The sequence below is a fragment of the Stigmatopora nigra genome, chromosome 1 (assembly GCF_051989575.1).
Source record: "Stigmatopora nigra isolate UIUO_SnigA chromosome 1, RoL_Snig_1.1, whole genome shotgun sequence".
Classification (NCBI taxonomy): Eukaryota; Metazoa; Chordata; class Actinopteri; order Syngnathiformes; family Syngnathidae; genus Stigmatopora; species Stigmatopora nigra.
This window is the reverse complement of record NC_135508.1, coordinates 1,682,767-1,695,980: the sequence shown is the minus strand read 5'-3', so window position 1 is coordinate 1,695,980 and position 13,214 is coordinate 1,682,767. Positions and strand designations below refer to the sequence as shown.

Sequence of the window (13,214 nt, the reverse complement as noted above, 5' to 3'; positions counted from 1 at the left end):
TTCCCTTTTTTTGTAGTAATAAATATATACATAAAGTCGATGCAGAACTACCCGGATTGACAAGTATTCTTGAGAACAAATATTTTAAACCATATACATCTAAATATTGAAAATTGATTGACCAAAACAAGTTTTAACCTGAAAGTTCAATGATGAAAATATCTGAATTTGATTATATTTAATTGCATAAATTTGAGTGATTTTTTTGTGGTGTTTTTTCAAAGAGTTGGAACAAATTTAAAGAATAACAAAAACACCCAAAAGAAGATATTGGATTGGAAAAATATTTGTATTTGTTCTAATTCGCCATCTATTAACAAAGTAAGAAATAACTAGATGCCATCTTAGTTTACAACATCTTCCATCATATAGCTCCTCCCCCACTGCAAGATTTTATACAAAAAAATCCAAAAGATCAACAATGGCTGGCTCTAGAGGTGACTGTGTAGTGAGTGAGTGCTTCATAGCTGGAAGTCAATAGCAATTACCGTATTTTCACCACTATAAGGCGCACTTAAAAGTCTTAAATTTTCTCCAAAATAGACAGTGTGCCTTATAATCCAGTGCGCTTTATAATCCAGTGCGCCTTATAATCCAGTGCGCCTTATATATGGAAAAATGTCATTCATTGAGGGTGCGCCTTATAATGCGGTGCGCCTTATAGTCGTGAAAATATGGTAAATTAAAAGTTTTCACTTTCAGTATATTTCAAAATGTGATACCTTAATTCTCATTGATTTCAATGTACACATCCCAACTTTAATTATTAAATAATTCTTTATCTTCTCCAGGGATGAAGGAATCCCGGCCAAACCATCCCAGCACAAGGAGGCGCTGTCTCGACTAAAAGACAAAGATCCCGAATTTTATCAATTCTTACAAGACAATGACCAAAACCTCCTGAATTTTGACGACACTGACAGCTCTGACGATGAAGAAAAGCCTCCATCTACACTAGAGGTAAGACCATCATCGTAGATTACCTTAACACAGACAGGGGTGTCAAACATACGGCCCGCGGGCCGGATCCGGAAAATGTTTTTCTGAAAACGTGAAAAATGTTTTTTAAAGTTCATAAAAATGTGAGAACAGTTTTTTAAAGTTCATAAAGAAGTGGAAAGAAAGTTTTTTTAGAGTTCATAAAAATGTGAAAAAAGTTTTTTAAAGTTCATAAAGAAGTGGAAAAAAAGTTTTTTTCAGAGTTCATAAAAATTTGAAAAAGTTTTTTAAACTTCAAAAATTTGTGAAAAATGTTTTTTAAAGTTCATAAAAATGTGAAAAATGTTTTTTAAAGTTCATAAAAATGTGGAAAAAAGTTTTTTTAGAGTTCATAAAAATGTGAAAAATGTTTTTTAAAGTTCATAAAAATGTGGAAAAAAGTTTTTTTTAGAGTTCATAAAAATGTGGAAAAAAGTTTTTTTAGAGTTCATAAAAATGTGAAAAATGTTTTTTAAAGTTCATAAAAATGTGGAAAAAAGTTTTTTTTAGAGTTCATAAAAATGTGAAAACGTTTTTTAAAGTTCATAAAAATGTGGAAAAAAAGTTTTTTAAACTTCATCAAAATGTGAATTATTATTATAATCTTAAAGTTCACAAAAATTTGGAAAAAATACTTCATAAAAATATGAATTATTATAGTCTTAAAGTTCACAAAAATTTGAAAAAAAATACTTCATAAAAATGTGAATTATTATCATTATTATTTCTAAAATTCATTTTATCTCCAAAAACATGCTAGGCTTTTGTTTTTAATGGGCCCTGATGAATTTGAGTGTATTTTTGCTAACAGATAATCAGTATAAAAACAATATTTAAAGAGTACTTTTATCAGGATCCAGATTGCCAAGGGCTAAGACTCAGGGGTGTCAAACACACGGCCCGTTGGCCGGATCCGGCCCGTCTGGTGGTTTGGTACGGCCCGGGGAAGAAAGCTGCATTGTATCAAAAAAATATGATTTTTCTTCAAAATTTGTAGTTCTTGTATTATCCACTAGGGGCGCAGTATTTTAGGAGGTGCAGACAACATGAATTGACATTTATTTGTGTTCTTATGTTATTCTCTTGTTCATAATATATTGTTCATAATGTAAAAGGAAAATTCTTTTAATCAACATTTTGATAATTTATTCATTCTTTGCACTAATTATTAGTATTAGTGACTAATAATTAGTGGAAAAAAGTGGGTTTATTGTTAGTTCTATGTCATTCTGCAATGAGTTTACTGGTCCGGCCCGCTTGATCTCAAATTAAGCCGTATTCGGCTCGCAGACCAAAGGGAGTTTGACACCCCTGCCTTAACGAGTCCGAATCCTCATCGACAAAATCCCCCTTTTTTTTCCCCGTAGCAGGCCAGCGATGAAGATGACGAAGACGAGGATCCTTCGACGGGCTTGAAGAAATCCAAGGGAGCAGACCAAAAAATTAATGTCACGGAAAAATTGATCCAACACTGGAAAGAGTCTCTTAAAAAGCAATGTTCAATGCGTCTGGTCAGAGATATCACCCAAGCTTTCAAGGCCGCCGTTGTCACAACAAAGGGCGAAGGAGACATCCAATGCCGATACTTTGTGGCTGACAGCACAGGTAAGCCTACTTGTGACTGATGGGCGGAGTCAGCACAAGATACGAAACATATACAAAAAGTGCATCCGTTAACAGTATATATGAAACATAAACAGGAAAAAAAGGACTCAAGTATTAACATACTCATCACTCATCATTAAAGTCTAAAGTACAAAGTAAAGTATAAAGTACAAAGTAAAGTATAAAGTAAAATATAAAGTATTAAGTAAATAAAAGTATTAAGTACAAAGTAAAGTATAAAGTACAAAGTAAAATATAAAGTATTAAGTAAAGTAAAGAGTATTAAGTACAAAGTAAAGTAAAAAGTATAAAGTACAAAGTAAAGTTTAAAGTACAAAGTAAAGTAGAATGTATACAGTACAAAGTAAAGTATAAAGTACAAAGTTAAGTATAGAGTACAAAGTAAAGTATAAAGTACAAAGTAAAGTATAAAGTACAAAGTCAAGTGTAAAGTATAAAGTACAACGTAAAGTATAAAGTACAAAGTAAAGTATAAAGTACAAAGTAAAGTATAAAGTACAAAGTAAAGTATAAAGCACAAAGTAAAGTATAAAGTACAAAGTAAAGTGTAAAGTACAACGTAAAGTATAAAGTACAAAGTTAAGTATAAAGTACAAAATAATGTGTAAAGTATAAAGGACAAAGTAAAGTATAAAGTACAAAGTAAAGTTAAAAGTACAAAGAAAATAAAAAGTATAATGTACAGAGCAAATTAAAAAGTATATAGTACAAAGTAAAGTATAAAGTACAAAGTAAAGTTAAAAGGACAAAGTAAATTAAAAAGTATAATGTACAAAGCAAATTAAAAAGTATATAGTACAAAGTAAAGTAAAAAGTATAATGTACAAAATAAATTAAAAAGTCTTAATACAAAGTAAAGTAAAAATGAATGTATTAAGAAATATTAAAATGTCATTTCAAAAAAGATAGAGGGGCTGTAAAACACCAAAAACAAATAAGAGTGGAAACAGCTACTGACACTGGCTTCCGTGTGACGGCGCCATCTTGGGGGAAAAAAACAAAACATTGTTTCGACAACATTGTGGAGTTTGCATCTTCTCCCTGGTCCTGCGTTGTTTTTCTCCGGATACCCCAGTTTTGTCCCATGGTCCCAAAACACGCACGCTAGGTTGCTAAATTGTCCTTAGCCGTGAGTACCATATTTTCACGACAATATGGCACATCACATTTAAAGGCGCAGTGTCAGTAACAAGTGATATTTCTGTATTTGACACACTCACAGGACGCATCAGTTTTTTATAGATCTAAAACAATGTTTATTTTAGCTTTTTTTTAAATATATTTTTTAGACTTTACAAAAGGATTTTTGAACTAAAAACAGAAAAAAATATTAAAAAATTACAATTATTTATTTAAAAGGGGGAAAATCAGGAAATTTATTATACATCTATATATCATTTTAATTTGATCCTAAAACAGAAAGTCGGCACTTATAATTTACTTTTCCGGGCCACACAAAATGATGCGGCGGGCCAGATTTGGCCCCCGGGCCGCCACTTTGATACTTATGCAATAGGTGAATAACCTCAATGTAGCTATAGTTAATATTATTTAGACTTTTAAAATCCTCTATCATTATATTTGAATCCCCTCTAGTGGTCAGTGAAATAATCTCTAGTTGTAACTTGACCATTTTCAGTTGTGAGGTTATTACTATATTCATATTTTAAAATACAGTGTTCCCTCGCTACTTCACGCTTCAGCTATCGCGGATTCAGAGCTTTGCAGTTTGTTTTCAGGTAAACAAAGAAAAAATGTAAAGATATTAAGTTAAAATTATAAATTACATCATTTTACAAGAGGTGGAAACAAAATATTCAATAATAATTAGTAATTGCATCAAAGAAATTGTCAATAACATGGTGAGAGTTCAGGAATGGCATTGATGACGTCATAGCTGTTTACTGGACCAAAAAAACAATGTTCACAACTCCCAATAACCATGTTTTTTACGTGCAAAAAAACTGCAGAAAATCCTCCATCCGGACTACTATGATGTTTTTGCTTGGTGGTGCTTTTGTGCACGTGTTACACGTTTCTTTAAGCATTTTAGCACGCCTACTTCGCGGATACGCAACTATTGCGGGGAGGGTCCGCTCCCCATTAACCGCGATAAGCGAGGGAACACTGTATAACATTATAGCCAAAATAACAGTGGTTGTACACATTAATAATTGTAACTCTCTCTCCACAGCGTTTAATGCCCTGGTCCTCTTCTGCATCCGAAACATGTACAGCGCCTTCCAGCAGATCCTGGAATTGAAGCCCAATAACAACCCGAAAAAGTATCCACATTCGCCAAAATTGACTTTCAAAATAAAATGTTAATTTTCTTCTTTCACTATTATTTTAGGCTGCTTCTCCCGAACTGCAGTAAGAAATGGCAGAAGACACAAACTGACATCAAGATGTATCTCAGCGGCGTCGTTCGGGTCCGTCTATGTTCTGGAAAAAATGTCAAATTTACTCCTGTGTTTTGGTTTCTAACCCTCAACCCTTTTCTTTCATAGTTGTTATCCTGCTTAACGGAGGGAACGGTGATCACTGCAGTTTTGCGGCATACCAACCAGCTCGCACCGTATTTTATTTGTCTTCCCAAACCGTGTCGGCATTTGGTCAAGGTATGTTTGATCAAAATGGGATTCATACTGGTTTTAGAAAAGACGATTGGCGATTTTATAAGCCGATATATATATGTTGGACCTCTACTTATGAAATGTATTGGTTCCAGAACCTTTTGCAAGTTGAAAAATTCGGAAATAGAATGAATGGTGATGTATAGTGGTACCTCGAGATATGAGCTTAACTTGTTCCCGGGCTGAGCTTATATGTTGATTTTGTTGTAACTCAAATGAATGTTTCCCATAGAAATGAACTAAAAACAAATTAATTTGTTCCAACCTTCTGAAAAAACACCCAAAGTAAGATATTGGATTGGACAAATATTTTTATTTGTTGTAATTCGCCATCTTTTAACAAAGTAACAGATAAGTAGTGGTTTAATAGTACCAAAATGTGTATATTAGTACTTTTTGCATGGCAAGGCGCTCGTAACATAACATTAAAAATTTTAAATGAACTTGGATTATGATGCAGACATGCTCAAAAATAAATTTAATCTAACCTTACACTAAACTTAATTCTAATTTTGTTTAAACTTTTGATACCTATCTTGGTTCTATTGACCCCGCCTCCACCCTGACGGAACCTATCGAGGGTTGTTTGCTTTTGTCTCCCCTTCAAAATAATCTGAAAATGATGCACACAAATGTCCTCACATTAGGATAACGCACTACCACTTGCCAACGAGAAGTAGTATATATACTCCTCTCGTATTAGCGAACAAACTCCGCCATTCACACTGACTAACGGGAAAAACACTAAAAAAATGCAAGGCTCCGCCCAGTGCTCGTAGAGACATTACACGAGGGATTTGCGATGAGAAAGACAGTGGCCATGATGTTCTTATGAGCAGCCTTTTGCGTCATTTATCAAAATTTGTCTCATATCTCAAGACAAATATTTACCCAAAATTTTACTCCTATCTCAAATCGCTCGTATATCCTGGCACTCGTATGTCAAGGTACCACTGTATTGATGTTTTTGTAACTGTTCAATCTCAAACCGTTTCATAACCTGAAAATATTGTACCTTATAACTTTATCAATTGAGATAAAATGCCTTTTTTTCAGCAATTAATGAAGCAATGGAGCACAGGAGAGGAGAACTGTCGAGTCTTTGCCTTTCTCACCCTCAACAAACTCTGTAGATACAAGCAAGAAGCTCATCTGGTTCCCATTCTTAAGGTGAGGGACAAAAAAAAATGTCATCGTGGCTATTTCTCGCCATAAATTGCTCGAAAAAAACAGACGTTTTTCTATCCCCGCAGCAAATGTACATCGCTTACGTGAAAAACTGCAAGTTCACGTCTCCCACCGTCCTCCCGATGATTAACTTCATGCAGCGTACGCTCACCGAGATGTACGCCTTGGATACGCAGGTTACTTACCAGCAAGCTTTCATCTACATCCGTCAACTGGCCATCCATCTCAGGAACGCCATGACTGTGTTGAAAAAGGTTGGTTTGTTGTCATTTTAACAAGCTCAGGTGGACAGACTTCAAAAACTGATGGAGGATATGAGATGTAATCTTTGGAATCCAGTGGCACCGTATTTTCTCGTATATAAGTCGCATCGGCACATAAGCCGCACCCTTAAAATCGTTGGATTTTACAATTTGTCTCGTATAAGCCGCCCCCTGATTGACAATTTTCTACCTCCATATTCGTGGTTTTAATAGGGAGTACAAATGTGTTACTTGATGTATTATATCGACTATCTGTTAGCGAAATACACTCAAATTCATCAGGGCCCATTAGAAACTCATATTTTCTCGCATATAAGCCGCACCCTTAAAATTGCATTAAAATCGTTGAATGTTACAATTTCCGTCGTATAAGCCTCCCCCTGATTCACATTTTTCACCTCCATATTAGTGGTTTTAATAGGGAATACAAATGTGTTACTTGATGTATTATATCGACTATCTGTTGGCAAAATACACTCATTGATCAGGGCCCATTATAAACAAATACCATATTTTCTTGCATATAAGCCGTACCCTTAAAATTGCCTTAAAATCGTTGAATTTTACAATTTCTCGCATATAAGTCGCCCCCTGATTCACATTTTTCACCTCCATATTCATGGTTTTAATAAGGAGTACAAGTGTGTTACTTTGAAGGGAAAATCTTAAAATAAATCATTGCACGTGGTATTTCTGAGATATAATTTGAATCAAAAATTCTGAAAGGGTGTTACCTATGCATAGACAAATTCAAAAATGAAGTCATGTGACCAGTACAACCAGGAAGTGTGTCCGTAGTGGTCTAGTTTGTCACCCATAGGTAAGATAGCGGCGCCCTGAGTGTGCAATGGCCGGCACAAGTGAGTTTTTTTTTCACGTTTATGCAAGATACATTTTATTTTTTTCTTGAATTTCATCCATAGACGTCAAAATAAACTTTTTTTTAGCGTCTTATCTATTTTTCTTTTCTCTATTTTGAAATAAATGACTATATCGGCCGCATTGTCTTGCCTAATAGTGTTTCGAGCATGTCAAGTCTAATTTATGCGCATATAAGCCGTACCCTGGATTCAGTCATCATTTTTTTGAGTGACAAATACGGCCTATATGTGAGAAAATATGTTGCCTTCAAGTGTTATTTCTGACATCTTGTCGTTTTTAGGAGGTATACACGTCTGTGTACAACTGGCAGTACATTCACTGTCTTGGCCTGTGGTGCCGTGTCCTCAGTACTTTGTATCCCAGTGAGGTCCTCCAACCTCTCATCTATCCACTCTGCCAAGTCATCATTGGTACTATCAAGTAAGGACTATTTGTTATTGTGCTGATAACATCCAATTGTACTGCAGAATGCTGTTTATTCATCAAAAAACATATTTTTTTAGGTGGTAAAGACAATTTTCTGATTTTTGTGAGCCTGTTTTTTAGTGGCATTGGACAGAGACGCTTAAAAAAAATTAAGATCAATATTATTTAATTCTTTTTAAATAGTTTCCTATTTTTCAGTAGTTAATTCTTGCTAAGAAATGAAAAAACGCAAACAGCAGATCAGTGCTTTCTTACGGTTTAGTTTTAGCTAGCATGTCTTAATTTTAGCTAGTACGTCTTAATTTTTGGTAGCACGTATTAATTTTAGCTAGCACGTCTTAATTTTAGCTGCACGTCCTGATTTTAGCCAGCATGTGTTCAATTTAGCTAGCACGTCTTAATTTTAGCTAGCGCGTCTTACTTTTAGCCAGTGTGTCTTAATTTTAGCTAGCACGTCTTAATTTTAGCTAACACGTTTTAATTTTAGCTAGCACGTCTTCATTTTACCTAGCATGTCTTAATTTTGGCTAGCACGTCTTAATTTTAGCAGCACGTCTTAATTTTAGCTAGCGCGTCGTAATTTTAGCTAGCGTGTCCTAATTTTAGCTAGCACGTCTTCATTTTAGCTGGTACGTCTTAATTTTAGCTAGCACATCTTAATTTGCTAAATTATTGAACATTTTGACTATTTATAACTTTCCTGTAAATTGTTGGGTAAAAATGCTTGATTTTTTTTTTAAAGAAATATATATTTATTTATATTTTTTTATTTAGTGGTTTGGTAAAAGCTGGCGTATTATAATACAGAAAATTATTTGGCAAGTTTCTAACTATTTATAGCTTCATTTTTCTGTTGCTGGGTAAAAAAAATGCTAGATATATTTTTTAATTATTTTTTACATTTTTATTTTGTGGTTTGGTAAAAGATGGCGTAATAGACTACGGAAGATTTTGATTATTTGGCAGCTATGTAACTATTTATAACTTCTTATTATTTTCTGTAAATTGCTGGAAAAATGTTTTTTTAATTTATTTAAAAAATATATATATAATTAATTAATTTATTTTTATTTAGTGGTAAAAGCTGTCTCAGTAAACTACAGAAGATTTGTAGTATTTGTCAGCTCTACTGTATTTTTTCTTGCTCCTATCCCTTTCGCCACCAGCAGATGGCACCACTAACCCGTTGTTTCTTTTCAGGCTGGTCCCCTCAGCCAGATATTATCCTTTGAGGATCCATTGTTGCCGATCCCTCACTCTGCTATCCAGCAGTACAAATACATTTGTCCCGGTTCTCCCTTTCCTCGTTGAGGTAAGACTCCATCGCTTTTTCTTCCACTAGCGTGCATCAAAATGGCCGCGTTTGCAATTCCCCTTATTAAACCATAAAAAAAATGTACAAATGCAACGTGGCACATATTTACTCACATGGGGCGTACTTAAAATTCTCAAAATTTCTGTAGATGTCGCTGTATGGCGATGATAGCTTGAGTGTTTGGGTACATTGCTTGCTGACATGCTATATTTAGATAGGGAAAAGGTATGTTTAAGGCATGACAATATTAGCAGTCGATGATGACGTTTTTGTCTGCTACCAGTGACCGAAACAATCCGGATTAGAGCCAAAATGGCTGAAATGAGATCGGTTTTCCAAAAAAAAAAATTATAATAGTTGTTGTATGGCGTACATCAAGGGTGTCAACCCGATTTCATGTGGGCTGGACTATTTTAAATATAATATTTAGTTTTTTTTTTAAATAAATGGATTAAATGAAGTGGATTAAAGGACCGGAATATTCCGTTTTTTATTTATCTAAACCAATGTTTATTTTAGATTGTCTTTAAATATATTTTTAGATTTTACAAAATGATTTTTGAACTAAAAACCCAGAAAAAACGGATTAAAAATGACAATTATTGATTTAAAAGGGGGAAAATCGGGAATTTTAATGTACATCTATACCAAGGGTGTCAGACTCAGAATTTGGTTTGCGGGCCACTTTAAGGTCAACTCGTTTTCATGTGGGCCGTACTATTTTTGATATAATATTTAGATTTTTTTGTTTTTATAAATGGATTAAAAGAAATGAATTAAAAGCCCTGAATATTTTGTTTTTTATAAATCTAAAACAATGTTTATTTTAGCTTTTTTTAAATATATTTTTAGATTTCACAAAATTATTTTTGAACTAAAAACGCAGAAAAAAATTGATTAAAAAATTACAATGATTGATTTAAAAGGGGGGAATATCAGGAATTTTAATATACAACTATACTCTTCATTTTAATTTCATCCTAAAACAGAAATTCAGCACTCATCATTTACTTTCCCGGACCACACAAAATGATGTGGCGGGCCAGATTTGGCCCGCGGGCCACCACTTTGACACCTGTGGCGTACACCATTTGAAATGATACAGGAAAAAACATAAAGATTGAAAGCTATATAACTATCAAAGCATACTCGTTCTCAATCTGAGATTCAGACTTGTCGATGCATCTATTAACCGAAGCAACCCGAGTGCAAAACCACTAACAAATGTAGTTTCCGTCCTACTTTTCCGCCTTGGCCAACAAACCAGAGCTGTGTGGCCTCGTCAAATTTAACGTCACCGCCGATAAACCGCTTCTCGGAATCAGGTGTGTTTTTGTGAGTGTTTTCGAATGTCAGCACCAATGGGAACGCTCTTTGTGTGTGGGTTTTATGCGTGTATCAGTTTGACACAAGCGATAAAGTCATGGTTGGGGTTCACACTGCGGTCTGAACACTCTGTGCGGGCCACATCCTGTCTACCCTTTGCCCTCCAAAAACACAACCCCCCCCCCCCCCCCCCCATCTTAACCGTCCATTCACCCGCGTTTAGGCCGTGCCCCATTTAGCCAACCCAGAATAAAAACATTTTTTTCTCCATTTTTTTCCCGTTTTTTTTAGTTCGCCCTCTTTCTTATAAAAGGTACCGTATTTTCAAGACTATGAGGCGCACCGCATTATAAAGCGCACCCTCAATAAATGACATTTTTTCCATATATAAGGCGCACTGTATTATAAGGCGCACTGTCTGTCTATTTTGGAGAAAATTTTAGACTTTTTAGTGCGCCTTATAGTGGTGAAAATACGGGAATTGCTATTGACTTCCGGGTATGAAGCACTCACTACTTTACAGTCACCTTTAGAGCCAGCCATTGTTGATGTTTTGGATTTTTTGGTATAAAATCTTGCAGTGGGGGAGGAGCTATATGATGGAAGATTTTGTAAACTAAGATGGCATCTGCATATTTCACAGTATTGAGTATTCAGTTCAGGCCTTTGCGTTTTTTTTAATATCCGACAGTGGTGGTTTTTCGTTTTTGTTTTTTTTCCCATATATAAGGCGCACTGTCTATTTTGGAGAAAATGGAAGACTTTTAAGAGCGCCTAATAGTGGTGAAAATACGGTAATTGCTATTGACTTCCAGGTATGAAGCACTCACTACTTTACAGTCACCTCTAGAGCCAGCTATTGTTGATGTTTTGGATTTTTTTGGTATAAAATCTTGCAGTGGAGGAGGAGCTATATGATGGAAGATTTTGTAAACTAAGATGGCATCTGCATATTTAACAGTATTGAGTATTCAGTTCAGGCGTTTACGTTTTTTAAATATCCGACAGTGGTGTTTTTTTGTTTTTGTTTTTCTGTTTTTTCCATATATAAGGCGCACTGTATTATAAGTCGCACTGTCTATTTTGAAGAAAATTGAAGACTTAAGTACGCCTTATGGTCGTGAAAATACGGTACACAGTCTGCTTCTGAATTAATTAAAGCAGTAGCAGCGCTTCTCGTTCTTGCCGCTCCATTAGAAAAGGTTTTTTTTATTTTTTTTTGAGTTGGAGCTTTTTTGTGCGTGCGTGTGTTGTCCCACTTCCCCCACAAAACCCCCCCACCCCAAACCCACCCACCCAGACCGCCGCCGCCACATCCTCTGTTTATAGAGACAGCAACGGCCAGCGACGCCGCTCTGCCTCGCACACACACACACACACACACACACACACACACACACACACACACACACACACACTGAGCGCATTAACGACCACACAGGCGGACGAAACCGCACAACGATAAGCGGGTGTCAGAAATAGCTTCAAACGAGCACACGCCGCGTATTTTCGACACGAGCGGGAAGCCAAAAGTATGTGGACAGACAGACACCGACTGACTGATGGTCGGCGCTTTTTTGGCTGGAATTGTCTGTCCCAGACTAAGAATGTCCCACATGACCGTTGTAGAAAGACGAATGAGAGAAGGGGGGAAGAAGGGCATATTAATGGCTTCAGTTTAGTTATTTAAAAGTTGATACTTAAAGATTTAAACTTTTTTTTTGGTCATTTTTTTGGGGGCATTCGTAAGCCTTTATAGGGCAAGTGACTGTTTATAGTGTATTTTTTTTAGTGTGTTATCTTTAAAGTATGTACTTTTAGAGTGCTTCATAATTATCTTAGTATATTTTTAATCATCATAATGCTAATCAAGTCTAAAAAAAATCTTGTGCTTTTAGAATCCTTCATATTTGTTTTATTTGTATATATTTTTGATTATTATAAATTCATTTAATAACATTTTAGTCAAGTTAAAATTTTAGTTATGTACTTTTAGAATCTTCCATAATTATTTTAAAATCTTTTTTAGTATTATAAATACATTAGTGCAATTATTACAATGGTAATCAAGTCTAAAATTTTACTTATGTACTTTTAGAATCCGTCATATTTGTTTTATTTGTATATATTTTTGATCATTATAAAATCATTTAATAACATTTTAGTCAAGTTAAAATTTTAGTTATGTACTTTTAGAATCTTCCATAATTATTTTAATCTTTTTTGGTATTATAAATACATTATTGCAATTATTACAATGGTAATCAAGTCTGAAATTTTACTTTGTATTTTAAGAATCTGTCATAATTATTTTATGTTATTTGTCATTATAAATACATTCATAAAATTAATACAATGTTAATTAAATCTTTTACTTCTGTACTTTAAGAATTCGTCATAATTATTTTAATATTTTTTTTTATCATTATAAATACATTAGTCAAAATTAACACTTAAGTCTAAAATTTGACTTATGTACTTTTAGAATCCTTCATAATTATTTAAATGTTATTTTATACAATACAATTTTAATCAAGTATACAATTTTAATCATGTACTTTTAGAATCCTTGAT

At 34.3% G+C, this 13,214-nt stretch overlaps 1 protein-coding gene across 2 annotated transcripts in view; it reads left to right on the top strand.

Moving 5' to 3' along the window:
• noc2l (NOC2-like nucleolar associated transcriptional repressor) overlaps positions 1 to 13,214 on the top strand; it is a 38,382-nt gene that overhangs the window by 708 nt on the left and 24,460 nt on the right. Inside the window, exons 3-11 of one of the 2 annotated variants that reach the window (XM_077714952.1) lie at positions 792 to 960; positions 2,349 to 2,583; positions 4,799 to 4,889; positions 4,958 to 5,036; positions 5,115 to 5,225; positions 6,297 to 6,410; positions 6,494 to 6,682; positions 7,854 to 7,993; positions 9,200 to 9,311. In XM_077714952.1, coding sequence (XP_077571078.1) covers positions 792 to 960; positions 2,349 to 2,583; positions 4,799 to 4,889; positions 4,958 to 5,036; positions 5,115 to 5,225; positions 6,297 to 6,410; positions 6,494 to 6,682; positions 7,854 to 7,993; positions 9,200 to 9,311 — 1,240 coding nt within the window. Of the gene's footprint in view, positions 1 to 791; positions 961 to 2,345; positions 2,584 to 4,798; positions 4,890 to 4,957; positions 5,037 to 5,114; positions 5,226 to 6,296; positions 6,411 to 6,493; positions 6,683 to 7,853; positions 7,994 to 9,199; positions 9,312 to 13,214 lie in introns of both variants that reach the window. The other variant, XM_077714946.1, reaches the window with a different exon arrangement.